Source organism: Balaenoptera physalus, assembly GCF_965194825.1.
Source record: "Balaenoptera physalus genome assembly, chromosome: 12".
Classification (NCBI taxonomy): Eukaryota; Metazoa; Chordata; class Mammalia; order Artiodactyla; family Balaenopteridae; genus Balaenoptera; species Balaenoptera physalus.
The window spans coordinates 95,299,667-95,322,909 of record NC_138897.1 but is presented as its reverse complement, the minus strand read 5'-3'; the positions used below and the strand labels follow the sequence as shown (position 1 = coordinate 95,322,909).

Here is a 23,243-nt window from a genome sequence, read left to right as displayed (position 1 = left end):
GGGTGTTTTATTTGGTGTCTTTATTGAGGCTGTAAGCCCGGGGTACGGCCTCTCCGATCGCTCTGACGGGCCGCTCCAAAGAGGTCGGGGAGTAGCCGGGATGTGTAGGAGTTTTTGTTGGAAAAAACAAAACAAAACAAGGAGTCGAACATCAGGAGATTGCTGCTAATCACAAAACCAGACATCTCAAGGTAATGATTTTAGTGCTTTTCTGTGTATGGGAAATGCAGGAGTGTGGGCTCATTGAAGTGATTCCTTTGATGTGCACCTTAGCTGTCTAGGGCCAGTGTCCTGCTTTTCTCCATCCTGAAGCCCCTCGGTGCCCAGTCAGGGCGGCCGCAGTGGTGGATGGCTTGATAGTGGGCAACATTCACTGTTTACTGAAATGGCAGGCGATGTATATATATATATTTTTTTTTTTTTAATTTTGAACTGACTTTTTTTTTGAATTAATTAATTAATTATTTTTTTTGGCTGCGTGGGGTCTTCGTTTCTGTGCGAGGGCTTTCTCTAGTTGCGGCAAGCGGGGGCCACTCTTCATCGCGGTGCGCGGGCCTCTCACTGTCGCGGCCCCTCCCGTTGCGGAGCACAGGCTCCAGACGCGCAGGCTCAGTAGTTGTGGCTCACGGGCCCAGTTGCTCCGCGGCATGTGGGATCCTCCCAGACCAGGGCTCGAACCCGTGTCCCCTGCATTGGCAGGCAGACTCCCAACCACTGCGCCACCAGGGAAGCCCCTTAATTGAAGTCTAGTTGATTTACAATGTGGTGTTAATTTCTGCTGTACAGCAAAGTGATTCAGTTATACATAAATATACACTTTTTCAAGTATCCTTTTCCATTTTGGTTTATAACAGGCTGTTGAATATAGTTCCCTGTGCTCTACAGTAGAACCCTGTTGTTCATCCATTCTATATATAATAGTTTGTATCTGCTCATCCCAAACTCCCACTCCTTCCCTCCCTCAGCCCCCTCCCCCTTGGAAATCACAAGTCTGTTCTCTGTGTGTGAATTTGTTTCTGTTTTATAGATATGTTCATTTGTGTCATATTTCAGATTCCACGTATAAGTATTGTGACAAATATGGTATTTGTCTGACTCACTTCACTTAATATGATTGTCTCTAGTTGCATCCATGTTGCTGCAAATGGCATTACTTTGTTCTTTTTTACGGCTGAGTAGTATTCCATTGTGTGTGTGTGTGTGTGTGTGTGTGTGTGTGTGTGTGTGTATACACACACCACATCTTCTTTATCCATTCCTCTGTTGATGGACATTGAGGTTGCTTCCATGCCTTGCCTGTTGCGAATGGTGCTGCTGTGAACATAGGGTGCAGGCAATATTCTTTCCCCATACCTCGGTCCCCTCCTCTGCAGAACGGAGGGTGGGAGTCCTGGAGAGCCTTCCCGGACTGCAGATGAGGTTTACGGTTACCTCACCTAAGTTGGTGCTTCTGGGAGGACACTGTGGCAAACGCTCCTGGGCAGAAACCCCTATGGAGACGGCGGCTGGCACGGCGGCAGCGCTCCTGCTGTGCCCCTGTGCCAGTCGTGCTTCCAGCTCGTCATGGAGTTTCCTGGGCAGGTCCAGGCTCTGTCGTCCAAGGGCAGATCTGGGACGATCTAAGATGCCTGGGTTCAATGTCGATGGAGCGGCAAGGAGGCCTGTGATAGCGAACAGCCTGGAGGAGCAGCTGCAGACACAGCCCCGCCTGCCGGGCGGGAGGCCAGGTGGCCAGGCAGCGGGTGAGACTGTGGACGGAGATCCGGCCGAGGGGCTCAGTGTCCATTGTACCCGGGGGGCGCGGACAGACAGCAAAGGCTGCCTGAAGTGCGGAGCACAGGTAACGGGTAGAGGGGGCTCCGTGAAGACCAGATGGGGCACCGTGACACCCCGCAGCAAAGATACGAGTGATGGCGTGTGGCCAGGGAGACAGGCGGGAGGCTGAGGACGATGGCCGCATGTGGACGCAGCTCTCCACCTGCTTCCCATGTGCTCAGAGGGGATCTGCTCCGCCTGGTCTCAAAGCCCCCCAGAAGTTCCCGTCTGCAAGCTGGGGTGGCCTTGGGTCATAGGGCTGGGTCTTGCAGGACCAAGACTTGGTCCACGTAGCTCCTGGCACCCCGTGTCTTTCTGTGCTTCCCCAGACGTGGAAATCTGAGCCCCTGGCTTGTGCTGGAGGCCTGGGTACAGTGAGGCAGGGGAGGGGGTGGTTCTCGATTTGCTTAAAGGGCAGAGGCCGAAGGCCTGGGGTGATAGGAGTGTATTGCCTGCCACACCTTTATCTTTTTTAAAGTGCCATTTATTTATTTATTTATTTGGTTGCACCAGGTCTTAGTTGTGGCAGGCGGGCTCCTTAGCTGCGGCATGCATGTGGGATCTAGTTCCCCGACCAGGGATCGAACCTGTGCCCCCTGCACTGGGAGCGCAGGGTCTTACCCACGGCGCCACCAGGGAAGTCCCTCAAGTGCTTTTTGAGGTATAATTTACCATGAATTCATCCATCATAACTGCATAATTCTATGATTTTTAGTAAATCTATCGACTTGTGTGACCATCACAATTTTCCAGCTTCGGAACATTTCCATCAAAAATGTCCATTTGTTGCCAATCCTTGCCCCCCACTCCCAGCACGAGGGGCTTCTGGTCATTCTTTCTCTTTATAAATTTGTCTTTTCTGGACATTTCATGTATTGAATACTTGGGATCATATAGTATGTAGTCTTTTATATCTGCGTCCTTTCACTTAGCATAATGTAATGGAGGGCCATGCATTTTGTAGCTTGAATCAGTAGTTTCTTCCTTTTTATTGCTTTTTATGGTGGACCACACTTGGTTTATCCATTCACCAGTTCACAGACATTTGAATTATTTCCAGTTTTAGCATTTTAGCTATTACGAGTAATGCTGTGGTGAACCTTTGTGTGCATATATCTATGGACATCTTTTTTTTTTTAATTAATTAATTAATTTTTGGCTGTGTTTGGGTCTTCGTTTCTGTGCTAGGGCTTTTCTCCAGTTGCGGCAAGCGGGGGCCACTCTTCATCGCGGTGCGTGGGCCTCTCACTATCGCGGCCTCTCCTGTTGCGGAGCACAGGCTCCAGACGTGCAGGCTCAGCAATTGTGGCTCACGGGCCCAGTTGCTCCACGGCATGTGGGATCTTCCCAGACCAGGGCTCGAACCTGTGTCCCCTGCATTAGCAGGCAGATTCTCAACCACTGCGCCACCAGGGAAGCCCTGGACATCTGTTTTCATTTCTCTCGGGTAGGTTCCTAGGTGTAGTATTGCTGGGTCATATGGAAGTTTATGTGAAACTGCCAAACTGTTTTCCCAGCGCTGTACCATTTAACATGCGCCCCAGCGATGTGTAAGGATTCCAGATTCTCCACGTCCTGACATTCGGTCTCGACTATCTTTTTCATTATAGCAGTGCTTGTGGGTGTGGAGTGCTGTCTCACTGTGGTTTTCGTTTGTATTTCTCTACTGTTTAATGATGCTACACATCCTTTCATGTGTTCGTTAACCACTCTTATATCTTTTTTAGTGAAATATCCATTACATCTTTTGCACAATTTAAAAATTGGGCTGTCTTATTTTTGAGTTGTAAGAGTTCTTTGCGTATTCTGGGTAAAATGATTGTTTTACACAATCTTGTGACTTAAAGAAGTTAAGAGAAAGCTGTCTTTGCAGTGCCTTTTATGTTAACACACATATTTACATTTCTGGTGCTTTTCATTTCTCCCTGCAGATTCAAATCACTGTCTGGAATCATTCTCTTTCAGCTAAAAGGACTTACTTTAGTATTTCTGTAAGACAGTTTGCTAGTAACAAATTCTCTGAGTCTTCCTTTATCTGGGAATGCCTCAATTTCATCTTCACTTTTGAAGGGTACGTTCTCTGGACGTTGACCTCTTGGTTCACAGTTCTTTCCTTCTTTCAGCCCTTTGAATATGTCATCCCGTTGCTTTCTGTCCCCCATTGTTTCATTGGGCTGTTATCGTTTGGTTTTTTTTTTAAATTAATTAATTAATTAATTAATTATTTATGGCTGTGTTGGGTCTTCGTTTCTGTGCGAGGGCTTTCTCTAGTTGCGGCGAGCGGGGGCCCCTCTTCATCGCGGTGCGTGGGCCTCTCACTATCGCGGCCTCTCTTGTTGCGGAGCACAGGCTCCAGACGCGCAGGCTCAGTAATTGTGGCTCACGGGCCTAGTCGCTCCGCGGCATGTGGGATCTTCCCAGACCAGAGCTCGAACCCGTGTCCCCTGCGTTGGCAGGCGGATTCTCAACCACTGCGCCACCAGGGAAGCCCTATTGTTTGGGTTTTAATGGCATTGATGCTCCCCTGTATCAGATGTCATTTTTCTCTTGCTGCTTTCAGGATTTTCTTGTTGTCTTTCAAGAGTTTGATTATGATGTGTCTAGGTATGGATCTCTGAATATTTTGGGGAGTTTTTGCCCATTATTTTTTCAAGTATTTTCTCCAGCTCCTTCTCTTCTTTTCTCCTGGCACTCCCCGACATGTATATTGGTGTTCTTGACGCTCTCCTCCACGTCTGTGAGGGTCACTTCATTTGTCTTCAATACAGTAAGTCCCCTACATATGAATGAGCTCCGTTCCGAGAGTGCGTTCGTAAGTCCAATTTATTCGTTAAGTCCAACAAAGTCAGCCAAGGTAGCCAACTAACACAATCGGCTATATAGTACTGTACTGTAATAGGTTTATAATACTTTTCAAACAAATAATACATAAAAAACAAACAAACACAAAAAATAAAAACATTTTTGATCTTATAGTACAGTCCCTTGAAAAGTACAGCAGTACAGTACAAGAGCTGGCACACAGGGGCTGGCATCGAGTGAACAGGCAAGAAGAGTTACTGACTGGAGGAGGGAGAGGAGGTGGGAGATGGTAGAGCTGAAGGATGGTCAGCAATAGGAGATGGAGGGCAAGCTGCAATTTCACTCACGCTGGACATTGATGGCACACACATATGCATCTTTGAAAGTTCGCAGCTTGAAGGTTCGTATGTTGGGGACTTAACTATATTTTTTCTTTCTGTTCTTCATATTGGGTAATTTCTACTGCTGTAACTTCAGGTTCACTGATTCTTTCTTCTACCACCTTGAATCTACTATGGAACCCTTGTAGTATATTTTTCTTCATCTCAGTTATCATACTTTTCAACTCGAATTTTTTCAAATGGATCTTTTTTAGAAATGTAATTTCTGTCCATTTGAGACTCTCTATTTGTTGACTCATTACTGTCATACTTTTAATTCTTTAAGCATAGTTTCCTTTAGTTCTTTGATCAGATTTATAATAGTTGCTACGAAATCTTTGCTACATTGAAAATCTGGGGGCACTGAGAGACGTTGTCTATTGACTGCTTTTTTCCTGAGTATGAATCCCATTTTAATGTTTCTTTGCATATCTCATCATTTTTTGTCTCAAACTGGACCTTTTAGATAATATACTGTCTCTGCATTATGTACCTGTTAACTGCATCCTGGTCTCCCACGTAAAGCCTGTTGCTGCTGCATCTCAGTTTGTTTATTTCTTTGTTTCTTTGCTTAGTAACTTGCCTAGGCTGAATCTGTGAGGTCTCACTCTATGGTGTGTGGCTATCAGTTTTTTTCCGTAATTCTTGTCCTTATTTTAAGCCTACTTTCCTGAGGGTTGTCCCTTTGTCTGCATAGGTTAGTGGTCATCCAGTAATTGAGCACCTTAATCCAGGAGGGCTTCATCCTCTGCCGATGGATCTGTAGGAGAGCAGGCAGTGCGTTCATGGTTCAGGCTGCTCTCAAGTCGGCCTCGGCTTTTGTTTTCTTCTAGGCCCTCCGAGGTCGGTACCTGGGCCTGCTGTTCTCTATCTGTGCCACCCCTGTCCCTCCTCTGCCCTCCTCCTGCTCTACCCCCCAGAGGCTGACCCCTGGGACCACATCATCCGGCCTCTGGCTCTCTGATTTCTGACTCGTTTGTCCAGTGGGAAGCACCAGTAGGAGGGAAAGGTTAGGGTATTTCTTCACTGCTCCCACCTTTCTTCAGAACCACATCTCTGTTGGCTGTCTTAGCCCACTCAAGCTGCAATAACAAAATATCACAGACAGGGTAGCTTACAAAGGGAAATTTATTTCTCAGTTTTGGGGGCTAGAAGTCTACCATCAGGGTGCCTGCAAGGTTGAGTGAGGCCCTCTTCCAGGTCACAGACTTCTCGCTGTGTCCTTTGGAAGCTCTCTGGGGTCTTGTGTAAGGGCACTAATCCCATCCCTGCGGGCTCCACCCTCATGACCTAAGCACCTCCCAAACCCCTCTACCATCACTTGGGGCACTAGGACGTCGACATGTACATTTTGAGGGGACACAAACATTCAAACCTTAGCAGCAGCTTTGTTGTTTTGTTACAGAACCACACTTGGGTCCACTCGCCACGTGCAGTAAAGCCAGTCTACTGACACCAGGTTGTGGTGAAGGAAAATGTGGTGTTTATTGCAGGCGCCAAGCAAGGAGAATGGGCAGCTCATGTTCAAAGGACCCAAACCCTCTGAGTTTGGCTTTGCCTGTTAGGGAAGGGTTTTTAAAGACAGCGTGAGGGAGAGGGTCACAGGGTACGTGATCAGCTCGTGCACATACCTCTGACTGGTTGGTGGGGAGGTAATCGGGAGTCAACATCCTCAGCCTTCTGGTTCCAACCTTTCTGAGGTCTACATGCTTGTGGGCAGCATGCTGTTATCCTGGTAGCGGTTTCAGTATTTGTAAAATAACTCAAGGATGCGGCTCAGGATGTTATCTATAGCCCTTGAGGAGGAACTGAAGGCCCTTGATTTTGCTTTATGGCTAAACGGTTTTTGTTTTGTCTTGCTTGATTGCTTTTGTTTGTTTCTGCACTTCCTCATTCTCTGATTAGATTTGCTCTTCGGAACTGGGGGAAGGCCTGGGAGGCTAAAGCTTGTCTACAAACAAGAGGTGGGGGACACGTGGGAGGGTTCCTGCTCAGTTACAGTTCCCTGATTACGCTTCTCACCATGAAGGAATGCAGCTTTCCTGGCCTCTGGGAATTCTTTTTATCCTCTTACAGGTCTTTGGGCCCCTTAGCATCCGTTGTACGTGTATCTCCCCCGACCTTTCTCTGAAAGTGGCCCTTTCAGTAAAGGCTCTTCATTTAAACCATCTGTCGTAAATCTGTTTCTTGGAGGGGCCCTGGCTAGAAGAGAGAGGAGGCAAGTATGGCAGCCAGGTGTTCAATCCAGGCCAACAGGTGGATGGGAGGCCATTTGCTATGAGGAGGAGAACTCAGAGGCGAGTGTGTTTGGAAGCGGATAATCAAGGGTGATGCTTGTTTGGGGCGCCTATTAGACACGGAAGTCAAGGAGTTAAGTTGGCAGTTGAATATGGGAGACCAGAGCTCAAGAGATGAGGGGCTGGTGATCTAAAACTCGGAAGGCATCCGAGTATTGATGGTACTTAAACTGTAGGCATGAGATCATTTAGGGAGAGGGTGCGGAGAAGTGGTCCAAGGAAGAAAACTAGGGTGTTTCCAAGTGAGAGGTCTGGACATGGAGGAGAATTCAGCCCTGGAGACTGAGATGGGGTGACGGTGAGAGGATGACGAGCATGACGACCCGGAAGCCTGGGAGGAACGTGCCTCGAGAGGAGGGGGTTATGCTGCTGGGAAGGCATGGGGGGCGGGGACCCCTGGGCTTGGGCGCATGGGCATGGCTGGTGAAGGGCTTCAGCAGGAATGGGAAGCAGGGAAGCGGAGCTTCGTTACGAAGAGAGCAGGGAAGTTGGGGGAGAGCTGGGGGGGAATGTAGATCCATGGAGTTTTGTTCTGTTCTGTTTTGAATGGGAAATGAATGTAGAGAGAAGAAGTGATGTGCAAGAGAGAGAGAGGGGTTAATTGTAGCAACCAAGACCTTGACCTTCAGGGTGTGGGACCCGGGGCAGAAGCAGAGAGGGGCAGGGGCAGCGCCTCGGCTGGACAGGAGAGTAGAGCCCTCGTGCAGGCATCAACGCCCACGGTGGTGGGGGGGGTGATGTTTGGAAGAACAGGTTCCTACATCAGGCACCGCTCTCCCCAGGCTTCTTTGCCCAGACTGACTTCACCTCTTGTTTCCCGGAATCAATTGAGGCGATCAGGTGTGAATCCTCGCCTTTTCCTCCCAAAGATCTAGCCCACCTCCCATTCTCCTGTCCTCCCTAGACAGGCTCCTGCAACGGTGACTCCCTCCCCGGGGTCCGCACTGCAGAGCATGGCAGGTCGTGTAAACAAGTGACAGGGACCTCCCTGGCGGTCCAGTGGTTAAGACTCTGTGCTTCCGCTGCAGGGGACGTGGGTTTGATCCCTTGTCGGGGAACTGAGATCCCACGTGCCGCACAGCGAGGCCAAAATAAATAAATAAATAGATAGATAAACGAGGGACAGCACCACGGACAGGTCACATAGAGCCATGTGATTTTTACACTATGTGCAAGAACCAGCCTCACCTCCAAGGAGAGGCTTTCTCTGCTTTCTTTTTTTTTAATATAAATTTATTTATTTTATTTTTGGCTGCGTTGGGTCTTTGTTGCTGCGTGTGGGCTTTCTGTAGTTGCGGCGAGCGGGGGCTACTCTTCATGTGGTGCGCGGGCTTCTCATTGCGATGGCTTCTCTTGTTGCAGAGCACGGGCTCTAGGCCCACAGGCTCAGTAGTTGTGGCTCGCAGTCTCTAGGCGTGCGGGCTCAGTAGTTGTGGCGCAGGGGCTTAGTTGCTCCGCAGCATGTGGGATCTTCCCAGACCAGGGCTCGAACCCGTGTGCCCTGCATTGGCAGGCGGATTCTTAACCACTGCGCCACAAGGGAAGTCTCTTTCTCTGCTTTCTTGAACACGCTGCCTTCTCAGATTGGGTATCATTTCTCCACATTTGACGGCAGCGCGTTTCAGGAATGAAGGAACCCCATCTATACAACAGGATGACGGCTGGTGGTGGGTTAGTCAAAAGAAAATACCGCTAAAAAGGAATAATTAAAAATGATACACTCAGACTGTGAATAATTAAAAAGATGTGAGTGTACACACGCTTTCCAAGCTTTTAAGGAATGGCAAACCTTTTCTTTGATTATGGGTCTGCTTATAGATTCCTTGGTCTTTTTTGCTTCCCTGAGTCTCTAATCTATCACCTCCCATTTCCAGTTTCCTTCACGTGGGACGTGGGCCTAAATGTGTTGGGAAAAAGCCGGGCACAGCAAGTTAGATTTTAACTCATTGTTTTCACTTACCTTTCCTTTTGTCGCACACACCTTGTTGGGAGCCTGACACTTTCCAAATCTGAGATTGGCTGGTCCAGGAGGAAGTGCCCAGACCAAGTCAGAATGCCTTTGCCACTGCCTGGCTGGTGATCATGGGTACGTTCCAACCTCATGGTCCAGCTTGTCATCTGAAAAGGTGGGAATTAGAAAAGGTGATGTCCAAAAAAAAAAAGTGTCCAAGTCCCCCCCCCCAGCTCAGTTAGTTATTGGGATTAATAACACAGCAGGTAATCTCAGGAAGGTCCCTTGAAATGCTCTAAATAGCTACTAGTGTAAGAAGATATATTATTCATATAGCTAGAACTAGTATATCGTTTAGGCGATGCTCTTGGCTGCAGTACTAGAAAACCCAGTTGAAATGGCTTTAAACAACAAGGAAAATTTAGTATTCCACATATTAAGAAATTTGGATTCAGGATGGTTCCTGATCTAGTTAATTTTCTGAGTCTGTACCATCAAGGACCTTTCCATCTCTCAAGCTAGTTCTCCTCATGGTTGCAAAATGGCTGCCAGAGATCCACGCATAGATGGACACAAAAAATCTACAGAACAGAAAAGAATACAGTGTTATTTTTCCTGTGTTGTTTAAAAATAAATGTTCCACTCTCCCCAGTTCTGCCCCCAGCCCACTTGCCCCAACATCTCAATAGCTGAATTGGAAGGCATGCCCATTCCTAAGCCAGTTATGGGACAGGAGAAATGAAGTGGCCAGGATCGGCTTTGATCAAGGAAAATTGAGCCTTGGGGACTGGCTCCCAGCTCCTGATACAAAATCATGTTCTGACAAGAGTGAGATGGCATGGGAACAGGTAAAAGATCTGCCAGCATTAAGCATAATCAGTGCTCAGAAACAATAGAAATGAAAATATATAAAGGAAACAGAATGTTTAAATAGATGGTTCTAATCTCCTCAGGGGCCACAGACAAGTCTGAGAACCTATTGAAAGCTATGGCCCTTCTCCTTAGGGAAAAAATGCTCAGATATACTTACTTAATGGGACTGCCTTAAGTACAGGCACTGGCCAATTAGAATGCTCCAGCTTAGTGCTGACCAATCAGAATGAGTGCCAGCCCGTTACTGACCAATCAGAACAGACTGTGCTCAGGTACCAGTCAATGAAAATGGATGTCATACCCAAAGGATGACTAGGGCTCTCCACAGCGCATCCTCCTTGATGTATTCTGTTTTGTCAGTCAGTGTGTACATTTTCAAAATAATTTGCCCCCAACATTTGAAATGGTAGCTTTTCACATCAAGAGCCAGATTTCTGCTCCTCTTTACACACTTGAAGATGTGGCCATGCTGGAGCCACCGTGGGAGCTGAGAAATGGTTGCCCCGGAGGAGGTTGGTACTTTCCAGTTTGCCACACTCTCCACCCCTCTCTATTGCCTGTCGCCTCTCCCACTTCACTCGGGTACATGTCCTGCCAGCCCTTGTAGGTACTGGATTTTGCAAATGCTGGAACTGGCCATGGCCGTCTAGTGGGGGAAGGTGTTAATGGGGTGACTGGGTTCATGTGGTTATCACTCTTTGCTCCCCAGTGTGCCGGCATTTGGGAGGGACCAGTTTACTAGTTCCCAAGGGAAGTGCCCTTGACCACGGCCCCGATAATCCAGGTGCCCCAATCCCAGACGTGTAATAACCCCCAGTGAGGTCATTCTCCCCACAAGGAAGAGGACCTTTTTACCCTATGGAACTAGAAAGGTGATTGAGTGTGAAGATCTCAGACTCCGGAGCCAGACCTTCTGGGTTTGAATCCAGACTCTGCCACTTACTTGCTGTGTGATCTTGGGCAAGTTGCTTAGCCCCTCTGTGCCTTGGCTTTCTCATCTGTTAAGTGGAGTTGATAGAAGGATTAAATGAATGGCAAATGTACAGTGCTTAGATTTACACCTGACACATAGTGTACGTGTTAATTATTATCATGTGACTTTGATTTTTTGAACATTCTGAATCTGGACTAGGCTGTTGGCTTTACTTTTGTGTGTAACCAAAAGGCTTACGGAGAGAATTTCCCCCAGACTGGAAACAAACGTCTTCCCTCCGCGATGCATTCCTAAAGGGGATTCTTCATGACCAGAAAAAAAATTACTGTGGATACTTTGTGGCTGCTTCTGGGTGGCCGTGCAGAGCTTTGGGCATCAGCCCAGCTGGAGGAGGAGATTTTTGTGGTTTGTTTCATTTGTCGGTAAGACATAGGGTTTGTTTGCTTTCCCCTGACCGTGGCATCAGAGCCATTCAGCGGGAGGCGGAATTTTCCATGTCTCTGCTAAGAGGAGTTGTCACAGGAATGTGGACGATGTACACACTGGACTGGGACCCACCCCCCCGCAAGGAGTGTGCCCAGAGCTGGTGGCTGATGCTGAGACAACCCGGAGGACGAGGAGCTGGCAGCTCAAGATGGGCAGCAGGATGGAGACTTCACATGGAAAGATCTGGGCATCTTCCCACCCTACCCGGGCTTTGATGGATTTTTAGGAATTGCTTTTCTAGAGAGAAGATTCTGGGACATCTGTGATTCTGAGCTACAGTTGGTGTCTGGACAATTGTCAACTGCAAGAAGGGAGAGTGGGCGGCGAGTGGGCTCCAGGTGGAGGGGGTGGGGAGAGTCTAGCTTCCGAAGCGGGCAGGGCTCCTGCTGTTCCAGGCAGAGAAGGAAGGTAGGAAACCTCTGCTCCCCCGACCTGCTCCTGGTCCCTGCTCAGGAGTTTTCTGTCTGTTTGCATCTGAGCCTCTAACACAAGAACTGCCAACTCAGACCCTTCATCAGGTCCTTCTTCCTCCACCTGGTATGGTTGCCTTCATTATGCCTCTTAGGCTGTATTCTCTTGACGTGGGAAACACATAGCAATATTCTGCCCTCCCACGAGAAAGAAATATGCGTGCTCTCCTCCTCTTTTATTTCACAAAACATGAAGCTGTTTTGCTCAACAAATACTTGTAGAACACCTGCATGCCAGGCAACATTCTATGTGCTGGGGATACAGTGGTGAATCGTCCGGGCAAAATCCCTGCCCCTGCAGGACTTATAGTCTAGAGGAAGAGGACAGGCAATAAACAAAATGATTAGGTAAAATCTACGCCAGGTGTGAGAAAAGTTTTGAAATAAATCTCAGAGGAAAAGGAGTGCTGGGGTGTGGGAGGGCCAGAGAAGGTCTGACAAAAAGGTGATCTCTGAGTGATGACACGGAACAGGTCGGAGTGTGGTCTGTTTGGATTTCTGGGCCAAGAGTTTCCAGGCTGTGGAAGCAGCATGTGCAAAGGTCCTGAGGTGGGTGCATGCCTGGAGTGTTGAAGGCTGGCGGCAGGAGGTGGCGGGAGGTGAGACGAGAGATGATAGTGTGTGCGTGTGTGTGTGCATGTGTGTTGGGGGTGGGTGTGGAACCAGATCACTCAGGACCTTGTGGCCACTGTAAGAACTTGACTTTCACTATGACAAAAATGGGAGCCACGGAAGAACGCGTACAGAGATTGATTTATGTCTTAGAGGCGTCACCTTGACTCTTGTGTGAGACGTATCTAAAGGAGGACAAGGATGGATAGAGGAAGACCAGTTAGGTTATTGAAGTGTCTTTTATCGAATAGAGTAGGGATGTCTTTTATTTATTTGCTTATTTAAAATTGTTTATTTTTATTTTATTGAAGTATCGTTGATTCACAGTGTTTTGTTAATTTCTGCTGTATAGCAAAGTGGTTCTGTTTTATATATATATATATATATATATATATATATATATATACACACACACACACACACACACACACACACGCACACACACACACACATTCTCTTTTAAATATTCTTTTCCATGATGGTTTCTCACAGGATATTGAATAGAGTTCCCTGTGCTATACAGTAGGGCCGTGTTGTTTATCCATTCTATATATAATAGCTTGTATCTGCTAATCCCAAACTCCCAATTCATCCCTCCCCCCACCTCTCCCTTGGCAACCACAAATCTGTTCTCTGTCTGTGAGTCTGTTTCTGTTTCGTAGATAAATTGACTTGTGTCATATTTTAGGTTCCACATATAAGTGATATCATATGATATTTGTCTTTCTCTGACTTACTTCACTCAGCATGACAATCTCTAGGTCCATCCATTTTGCTGCAAATGGCATTATTTTGTTCTTTTTTATGGCTGAGTAGTATTCCATTGTATGTATATACCATATATTCTTTATCCATTCATCTGTCGATGGACACTTAGGTTGCTTCCACGTCTTGGCTATTGTAAATAGTGCTGCAGTGAACATAGGGGTGCATGTATCTTTTTGAATTAGAGTTTTCTCTGTATATATGCCCAGGAGTGGGATTGCTGGATCATATGGTAGCTCTTTTTTTAGGTTTTTGAGGAACCTCCATACTGTTCTCCATAGTGGCTGCACCACCTTACATTCCCACCAACAGTGTAGGAGGGTTCCCTTCTCTCCACACCCTCTGCAGCGTTTGTCATTTGTAGACTTCTTGATGATAGTCATTCTGACTGGTGTGAGGTGATATCTCACTGTAGTTTTGACTTGCATTTCTCTGATAATTAGAGAAGTTGAGCATCATTTTCATGTGCCTGTTGGCCATCTTTATGTCTTCTTTAGAGAAATGCCTATTAGTAGGGATTCTTTTAGATGCATGTGTTGTTCTATAGGAAAGCCATGTCTGATATAAACTGTTTGGAGATCCCTGGATAAATAAAGTGCTTGCTAAGGGACCCAGGAGACCCAGAGCAGCTCTGAGGCTTTTGATTCGAGGGCGATGGCTGAGAGGTCTCTCTGCCCAGTCGGGAACCTGGTGCCCACGGTGGGTGGCCTCCTGTGACCCCAGCTGCTTGGTTTGAAGCACAGTGACTCACGCTTCTGCGCACCCACTTGACGCCCGTCAGAACCCCTTCCTTCAGCAGGTAGATTGGAAAGCAGAGTCGTGAGCAGAGTATTCTGGGCAACATCTCAGCAGAGAAAATACCAGCCGTGCAAACACCCCCTGCTCCGGGGAGAGGTCTCCTGCAGGATCCGACTTCGCGGCGGAGCTCCCCGCTCCGGCTCCTGGGACAGCGACGGTGCGGAATCGGGATGGTCCGTCCGCCTCTCGGCACCTCCGGGGCTGTCCAGGCCGGGTGCTTTCCGTGAACAGACACAATCCACCACGACGTGAGTGCTTCCAGCCGTCCCTGACCACCCACCATCCCTCCACGGGGAGAGTTGGACTCTGCCAGCTTCCTCTGCCTGTCATGAGCACGTGCCTTCCTCGCGGCTCCCATTTTTCATGAAGCAGGACAGAGTCAGGGCAATGGGTGGCGAGAAGGGAAAAGACAGAGAGGATGAGAGCGGAGGGGCTTGTGTGCTGACCTGGTTCTAGCACTCTCTGTGTGGGGGGGGGGCGGTGGGAAAACAAGAGTGACACCTGTGAAGTGGAGAGAAAACAAAGACCCAGAGGCCGCAGTAGTTGAACAAGAGGGGAAACCAAGAAAGAGGAACTGAAAATTCCTGGAAGCTGGGTGCTAGGAAGGGTATTTTTCTGGGAGGAGTGGGCTATTGTGGGGAGTCAGTGAGAGGTTTCCAAGTGTGGAGAACTGGAGACAAAGGAAATAAGATGCTCAGAGGAATGGCTACAATGTTTCCAAATCTAGAACTCTTCCAGAATAAAGAGTAGATTTAACAAGATGGCTGTGGATTATGAATTAGATGCCTGAAATCTTTTCTAGAAGCACAAAGATTGGAATTGCTTTTTATTCTGCCTGGTTCACGCAGGGCATCTCCTTATATGCAGCCTGACCCACCAGGGCCCTGGGACCCACGTGGGTTACACTAGAAGCTCTTAATTCTCTGGACTCCCAGAACAGTTAATGTGTTTCTTTCTAAGACTTATCACACCTGACTTTATATTTGGATTCTGAAGGAAAGAATGATCTGAATTAGAATAAACCCCAACCCCTCGTGACACCTGCAGTGTCCCTGGGGTGTGTGTCCCAGCCTCCTCAATGGAGCACATCCTACTCATCTTTTTACCCCTTGTGATACCTGGGAGGTCCCCCAAAGGAGTTCTGAACCTCTAGGCAGAGCCACATCATAATAATCCATCTGCCAGCTACAGAGAGGATTGATAATCTATGACCCTTGATCTTTCTTCTTTTTTCTTTTCTTTTTTTTTTTTTTAATTTTTTGGCTGTGCCATGCGGCATGTGGGATCCTAGTTCCCCAACCAGGGCTCGAACCCGTGCCCCCTGTGTTGGAAACATGGAGTCTCAACCACTGGACTGCCAGGGAAGTCCCATGACCCTTGATCTTAGGCAAGTTTCACCGAGATCTTTGTGACCTTCCAAGGGATAGGTTGCGTATTTGCAAAGAAGAAGGGGAGCAGGGGTCAGGCAGTGCCCTGAAATCCTCCCCGCTACCCCTGCCCTGCTAGGAGCCTCATTTGTTTACAGGCCTGCCCGCTTGCTCTTGTGATATATTTCTGATTAATTAAGGTTAATGCATCTGTAGGGAAGAAAAACTTAAGAGAAGTAACCACCTATGCAATGTGTGAACCCTACTGGGATCTTTTTTTTTTCCCCTAGATTTTTATTTATTTGTTATTTATTTATTTAATTGATTACTTTTGGCTGCGTCCCATCTTAGTTGCGGCACGCGGGATCGTCGTTGAGGCACGAAGGCTCTTTGTTGCGGTGCCAGGCTTCTCTCGAGTTGTGGCGCGTGGGCTCCAGGGCGCGTGGGCTCTGTAGTTTGCGGCACTCAGGCTCTCTAGCTGAGGCGTGTGAGCTCAGTAGCTGCGGCGTGCGGACTTAGTTGCCCCGCGGCGTGTGGGGTCTTAGTTCCCCGACCAGGGATCGAACTCGTGTCCCCCTGCATTGTAAGGCGGATTCCTTACGACTGGATCACCGGGGAAGTCCCCCCTATCGGGATCTTGATTTGAGCAAAATCAAATGTGAATTTTTTAGAGCTAATCAGATACATTTGAAAATGGAGTGGGAATTAGACGACAGTAAGGAATTCGTGTTAATTTTGTGGGATGTGACAAGGACCTGGTGCTATGTTAATAAAAAGTCTGCCAATGAACCTATCTAGGAAGCAGAAACCGACTCACAGACATAGAGAACAGACTTGTGGTTGCCAAGGTCGGGGGTGGCGGTGGTGGAGGGATGGCGTGGGAGTTTGGGGTGAGCAGATGCAAACTATTCTATAGAGAATGGATGGACAACAAGGGAACTGTATTCAATATCCTGGGATAAACCATAAGGGAAAAGAATAGAAGAAAGAATGTATATATATGTATAACTGAGTCACTTTGTTGCACAGTGGAAACTAACACAACACTGTAAATCAACTCTACTTCAATAAAAAAAAACCCCAAAAAACATAAAACAAAACTAAACAAAAAGCATGGGGAACACCCCCTTCTCCACCTCGTCAAAGGACAAAGCCTGAACGTCAGGGCACGGGCAGTGTCCTGTCTCGTAGGGCATCAAAGGGAGAGGGAAACCTTTAGGCCTCCCTCTGCCCCTTGCTGTCTGGTACTGTCTCTCCCACTGTGTTCTAAAAAAAAAAAAAAATCCAAGTATGGCCACCCTCGGTTTGGGGGGAGTTCCTGATTCGGGCACACGGTAGACATCACGATCATGCCTGTGAAGAGATGGGCATGAATGTGGGCTCAGCTGAGGGGACCCGGCCAGGGTGCCCCGAAACGCAGCACCTCCAGTCTCATTGCCCCCTCCCGGCTCTGTGGAGGCCCACTCGGGAGGGGCTCTCAGTGAAGCATGGGCTCCCCCGGGCTGCATGAGGGGGAACTGGACTCGATTTCCTGTGAAAAGCACAGTCACCAGAGGAAGGGCGGGAGAGGGGGCCTGGGGGTCTGCGCCGGGGAGCTGCTCCAGGCTGGGAAGTGGCTCCTTTGCGACGCTGCTGGTGATGGGTCACCAGCTCTTAGGGACGTCCCTGTCCATCCCCGGGGCGGGGCGGGGTTGTCCCCAGAGCTGCCTAAAGCTCATCTGGAAATCCAGCCACTTTTTCATATATGTATGCATATGTATTGAAATATATGTTATTTTTATTGGAGTACAGTTGATTTACAATGTTGTGTTAGTTTCTGGTGTACAGCAAAGTGATTCAGCTATACATATACATGTATGTATATATTCTTTTCCAGATTCTTTTCCATTGTAGGTTATTAGAAGACGTTGGATATAGTTCCCCGTGCTACACAGTAGGACCTTGTTGTTTATCTGTTTTATATATAGTAGTGCATATCTGCTAATCCCAAACTCCTAATTTATCCCTCCCCCCGCTCCCCCTTGGCAACCACAGGTCTGTTGTCTATTGTCCCTGAGTCTGTTTCTCTTCCGTAGATAAGCTCATTTGTGTCGTATTTTAGATTCCGCATATAAGTGTTACCACATGGTATTTGTCTTTCTCTGTCTGACTTAGTTCACTTAGTATGATTATTTCTATGTCCATCCATGTTGCTGCAAATGGCATTATTTCATTCTTTTTATGGCTGAGTAAGTATTTCATTGTCTATATGTACCACATCTTCTTTATCCATTCCTCTGTCAACGGACACTTTGGTCGTTTCCATGTCTTGGCTACTGTGAATAGTGCTGCTGTGAACATTGGGGTGCATGTATCTTTTGGAGTTTAGAGTTTTCTCTGGACATATACCCAGGAGTGGGATTGCTGAGGAAAACCCAAGCTCTTTTTTTTGCTACAGTGTATACGTGTTGTGTGCATATGTATATGTATATGTGTATTATTTATATGTATGTGTATGTGTATATTTATGTGTATGTGTCTATGTTTATGTACATATGTATGTGTATGCATATATTTATGCTTGTATGTATGTTTATGTGTATATTTATGTGTATGTGTGTAAGTGTATGTATATATATATATTTTTTTTACAATAGGGACTGATTAAAAATATCTTGGTCTCTGAATATTCCCACATGTCTGTAGCTACACATGACACCTCAACATGTTTGCCCTTTTCTGTGTCATTCTGGAGACACCACTGGGCCCGCTTCACCGTGATCTGAGGTGGCTGGAAGCGACCTTATCTCCCCCCAAATCTTTCCCAGACGCCTGGAAATTTCTCCTCGCCTCTTTGGGAGCCCCCTTCAAAGGACATGCCTCCCATCTTCACGCTGGGTTAGGGGCACACGTGGGCCCCAGAGGCCTTGGGAGAGGGCAGTACACCACCGAGGGAGGCAGGGCCCAGCTGAGGCCAGCCGGTGGGTGCAGGCCCCGCCGCGAGGAGGCTGTGCTCTCCCTCCTACCCGCAGGGCCGCTGTCCCGGGCTCCTTGGTGTGAGTCCCCTCTGCTCCTCACTGCGGCCGCTGTCATGTCACCGAGTCCCATTCCCAGCACCGGCGCTGTGCTGGAAACAAACGATGTGCTGCCGGATGGCAGAGAGCCTGTTGCCTGATGTCAGCGGCCAAAACCCGAGACCCGAGGTTTGCAGCAAAGAGAGGGTTTGTTCGCAAGGCGGCCAGGTGAGGAGCCAGGAGAATGAGTCTCTGATCCGCCTCCCCGAAGGCCGGGGGGCTGGGGAACTTACGGGATGAAGAATAAAGCAGCAGGGTGGGCGTGGGGAGCCTGGGGAAAGGTGATCGGGAAAAGGTGCATCATCGTGTTTCTGTGCAGGCGTAGCTAAGCTACGTTCGAAACTAGATGTGCTACTCAGTACTCTGTAATGGCCTATATGGGAGCAGAATCTACAAAAGAGTGGAGATATGTATATGTGTAACAGATCCACTTTGCTGTACACCTGAAACTAACCCAACATTGGAAATCAACCATACCCCAATAAAAGTGTTTAAAAAATGGACACAGCATGATCTGAGGATGGAGTTTTCAGCCCTCTGATGTGAAAAGGTCACCGAGTGACACCCACACATGCCCGGTTGGAGGGCGGTTGGTCCCATCCAGTCGTAACCGGCTTGAGGTCAAACTGGACACCGCCGACTCCAAGTTCCTGGAACGCAACTCAGGGAACCATCTCACTGTTTAGCAGACGTGATGCTGGGGGGACCCGCCAGTCTTCAAACGACCTTGATCAGTGAAGGTGGGCGAAGTGGATGTGACCGAATCATCACCCCCGGTTTCAAGCCCAGAGAGAGGAAGCCGTCAGCTGAGACACGGCGCATCCTGTCCGAGGCCGAGAGGACCCAGGAGGCCGCTGGCCGGCGGTGCTCAGCCCACAGCACTTGGGAGGCCGGCCCTGGGCAAGGTGGACAGGCGGCCCTGCCCCCGCTGAGCCGGGGGTCCGGGGAGCGAGGCGGACAGAGGCTGCGGAGAAATGGAAACCTGGTGCCGGCAGAGAGCTCGGCCAGCTGGGGTGAAGGTCAGAGCGGTGGCCGCGGCGGCCAGGGTGGGGCTGTCCGAGGAGATGACCCTGGGGCTGAACGAGGGAGCGCGCGGTGACGCCGGGCAGGGGAACGACCCTGGCGGGGGTGCCGCGAGGGCAGGGCCACGCGCGACGCGGGCGTCAGCTCCGCTCCATCAGGGTGTGTGGAGAGGGGGGCAGCTTGGGGCGGAAGTGTGGGGCCCGTCAGGTTTGGGGGGCAGGCGGTGTGGGCCGGGGAGCGAGGCCGCATTTAGGGGTCATCCGGGAATCAGGGAGCAGAAAAGAGCCTGGGCTACCCGAGCGAAGGCCAGAGGTTAGGTGTCAATTTTTTCTTTTTTTAATTTACTTTATTTATTTGTCCACGCCGCGCGGCACGCAGGATCTTAGTTCCCTGACCAGGGATCGAACCCGAGCCCCCTATAGTAGAAGCGCGGAGTCTAAACCACTGGACCGCCAGGGAAGTCCTAGGAATCAATTTTAACTCCTGAAAAGTAGAGAAAAGGAAGGGGATCCTGATCCCCAGGGAAGGAGCTGGTTTTGGCAGCCAAACATTTTAAAGAATTGTGGTGAAATACACATAGAGTTTCCCGTCTTAAGCCTTTTAAGTGTACAGCTCAGGGGCCTGAAGTACATTCGCACTGTTGTGCAACCATCACCCGTGTCCGTCTCCAGGACTCTTTTCGTCTTCCCAAACTGAGACTCTGTCCCCATTAAACACTCACTCCGCATTCCCCGTTCCCGTATCTCCGGGGGCACGCGCCCCAGCTCGGTGGTCTTGCAGCCCGCGCGGCACGGAGATGCTCATCTGGTAGAAGAAGGCAGATTCGTGCTTCCCCCGCCTCCCCCCATTCACACTCCAGGCACATCAGCACCACGAAAAACTCACACTTAAGGTTCTGTCAGATTAATCAGGACGAAATTGTAGACTCTGCTGTTTTACGTGACGGCACAACATTTTTTAAAGTTAAGATATTTATCTCGCTTTAACTTCTTATTTACCTGTGATACTGAAAAAAATTACAGCAGTAGGAATTGAGTGTTCTGTGAATTCCTCCCATGGAATTCCTTTCGTATCAAGCTATCGGGCAAAACAAAAGTTGTTGAAAAATCACCGAGATGACCCTCTGGGGTGAGTCACGCCTATGCTTGCAGGACCAGAAGCATCACATTATTCTATCAAAGAGGCCCAGGTCTGGAGCTTGCCCAGGGATGGTTGGTCTATAAACGGATTAAGGGAAAATCACATCTTCTTTCCACACGTGACCCCCAGACAGTCCGGCGTGAGAAACCCAAGGGTCCGAGGAGGTGAAGCCTTCGGGCTTCATTCCAGCTGCAGTTAACGCTGATGCCTGGGAAGGGCTGGGTGGTTCTTAGTTAGTGGGGCTCATTGTAATCATTTGGGGCAGCTTTTCAAATACAGGTGCTGTACCTGACCCGGAGGATTCCTCCTCAGAAGGTTGGGGTGGAGCGTGTGTATTTTGGAAGGATGGCCCAAGGGATTCTCTTGTGCAGGTCAGGGTCACAGACATTTCAGGAAGGCTGTCTCACCTGCCAGGAGAGCTGCTGGACGCCTGGGCTGGCCCCGTAAAGACGTTTTGAGCCATCACAGAAATGCGATGGGAAAGCAACAAAGTCCACCTCCCAGATCCCTGCCAAGGAAAGTGGATCTCGTTAGCCGAGGGCTCGACTTTGCCAGGTGGGGTGTGCTGGGAGTGGGGATGGGCTTGCATCCTTCCCAAGCCCAGACTCTCTCCTTAAATACAGAACAAATGTTTAAAGACTACTTGTCAGAAGAGGTGCCAGTGGTCAGCGTGCCCAGGGTCTGTGTGTCCCTCAGGCCCCCCCATGCTGCATCCGTCCCCTGGCCCAGAGGAAAGCTGTCCTGTGAGTGATGCTGAGGCCCCTCTGGGTCCCTTTCCTGGTCCTGGGAGGACCTGAAAGTGATTCTTGTGTTTCACCCGCGTGTTCTTGGTTTCTTACAGGGCACGCTGAATGTCGGCCACGAGGGGGATGGCAGATGGCCCCAGGCTGGGGTGCGGGTCCCATCGCTGCCTTGAGCAAGAGCCTGGGAGATGGGTGAGTGAGGGGAGGGCCCTGGTGGCTGGCCACAGCTATAGCCCCACGTTTTGGTGGCTCCGAGGAGTGGTCCCCACCTGCGGTCTAGGAGGGGGTGGAGGGGAATTGTCAGGGACCCTTTTCAGAATATTTAAAAACCTATCAGAAATGATACATTTCCCTAAGATAAACAGAAATGATTCATTTACTTATTCTTTTAATCTAAGAATCTATATTTAACAGGGCTCAAGATTTTCATAGATATGATTGTCTTCTTTCATCTAAATTCTCATCATTGTTCATTTCTAAAAATTTAGTATCTTCAATTCTGACGTTATAACATGGGTTTTTTTTTTTAATATGCAAGGAGAGAAGTTTGGTTGCTTGTTTAAAGAAAACTGAGCTCTTACAAGGGATGTAAAAGGACTTTGAAATAAATGAAGATAAACATCATAATTCTGGGTAGAAAGACTCCATATTTTAAGAGGAAAATGTTTCCTCTAATATCTTTGAAAATGTCATCCACTGATTCTCAAATTCATCTAGGAAGAATAAAGAGGACATTTCTGATTAAAAAAAGAATAATAGGGAAGGACTTCCCATAAATAACGTTGAACTGTGTGCAACATAGTCATAGAACGGGTGCAGTACTGGTGGCAGAATCCACGAGACCAGCGGCAGAGAATAGGGAGCTGCTAGGAAATCAATATGAATGGAAGTTTCCAGCAAAGAGTGTTAGCAGAGCTTGATAACCTGTTCCTCTCCTGTCCCGTGCCAGCCCGAGTCCCACAGTGTGGACCTTCCTCAGGCTGCCCCATCCAGGAATCAGAGCTAATGATAACAGTACCGTCCTTGCAGAGCGGGGACTGAATTTGCGAATATGAAACGTCCTGAAGGGTGCAAACAGTAGGCGCCCAATAAGTATTTTGTCTTCAACTCTACTTTGAGTTCTTCTCTGTCTTGCACAGCCTTTTTTTTTTTTTTAAATAATTTTCTTTATTTTTATTGAGGTGAAACTCATGAAACATAAATTCAACATTTTAGTAATTTTATTAACCATTTAAAGTCTGTAATTCGGCGGCATTTAGTAATTTACAACATTGTGCAAACACCACCTCTGTCTAATTCCAACACAGCACCCTCACCCCAAAAGGAAACCCACTGGTGGTCACCTCCCCACCCAGCCCCTGGCAACTACGAATCTGCCTTCTGTCTCTATGTGTTTGCCTCTTCTGGATGTTTCAAATCATACGACATGTGTCTTTCTGTGTGTGGCTTCTTTCACTAAACATAATGTTGTCAAGGTCCATGCATGGGGTAGCATGTGTCAGTGACTCGTCCCTTTTTGTGGCTGAATAATTTTCCATTGTATGGATAGACCAGTAGTGAGTTTTTTTTAAAACCTCCTGGCCAGAGGATATCCGGCCAGAATTGAAAACACTTTTTAAGGAGTTTATCGCACTGTCTCTTGCTTTGTGTAGCAGACTCTGAAGACATAAGTTTTACAACTTGGGCCCTGAACTTCACATCCTTTGGGCCAGTGGGCAGCTGTCCATCGATCCG

At 48.4% G+C, this 23,243-nt stretch overlaps 1 protein-coding gene across 12 annotated transcripts in view; it reads left to right on the top strand.

Moving 5' to 3' along the window:
• Positions 1-23,243, top strand: part of RIMBP2 (RIMS binding protein 2) — a 338,226-nt gene that overhangs the window by 858 nt on the left and 314,125 nt on the right. For 10 of the 12 annotated variants that reach the window (XM_082418177.1, XM_082418175.1, XM_082418167.1 and 7 more), the window contains exon 2: positions 21,608-21,701. In XM_082418177.1, the coding sequence (XP_082274303.1) occupies positions 21,618-21,701 (84 nt within the window). In that variant the 5' untranslated portion in view covers positions 21,608-21,617. Of the gene's footprint in view, positions 1-15,220; positions 18,772-19,922; positions 21,702-23,243 lie in introns of those variants that run through there. The other 2 variants (XM_082418173.1, XM_082418174.1) reach the window with 2 other exon arrangements.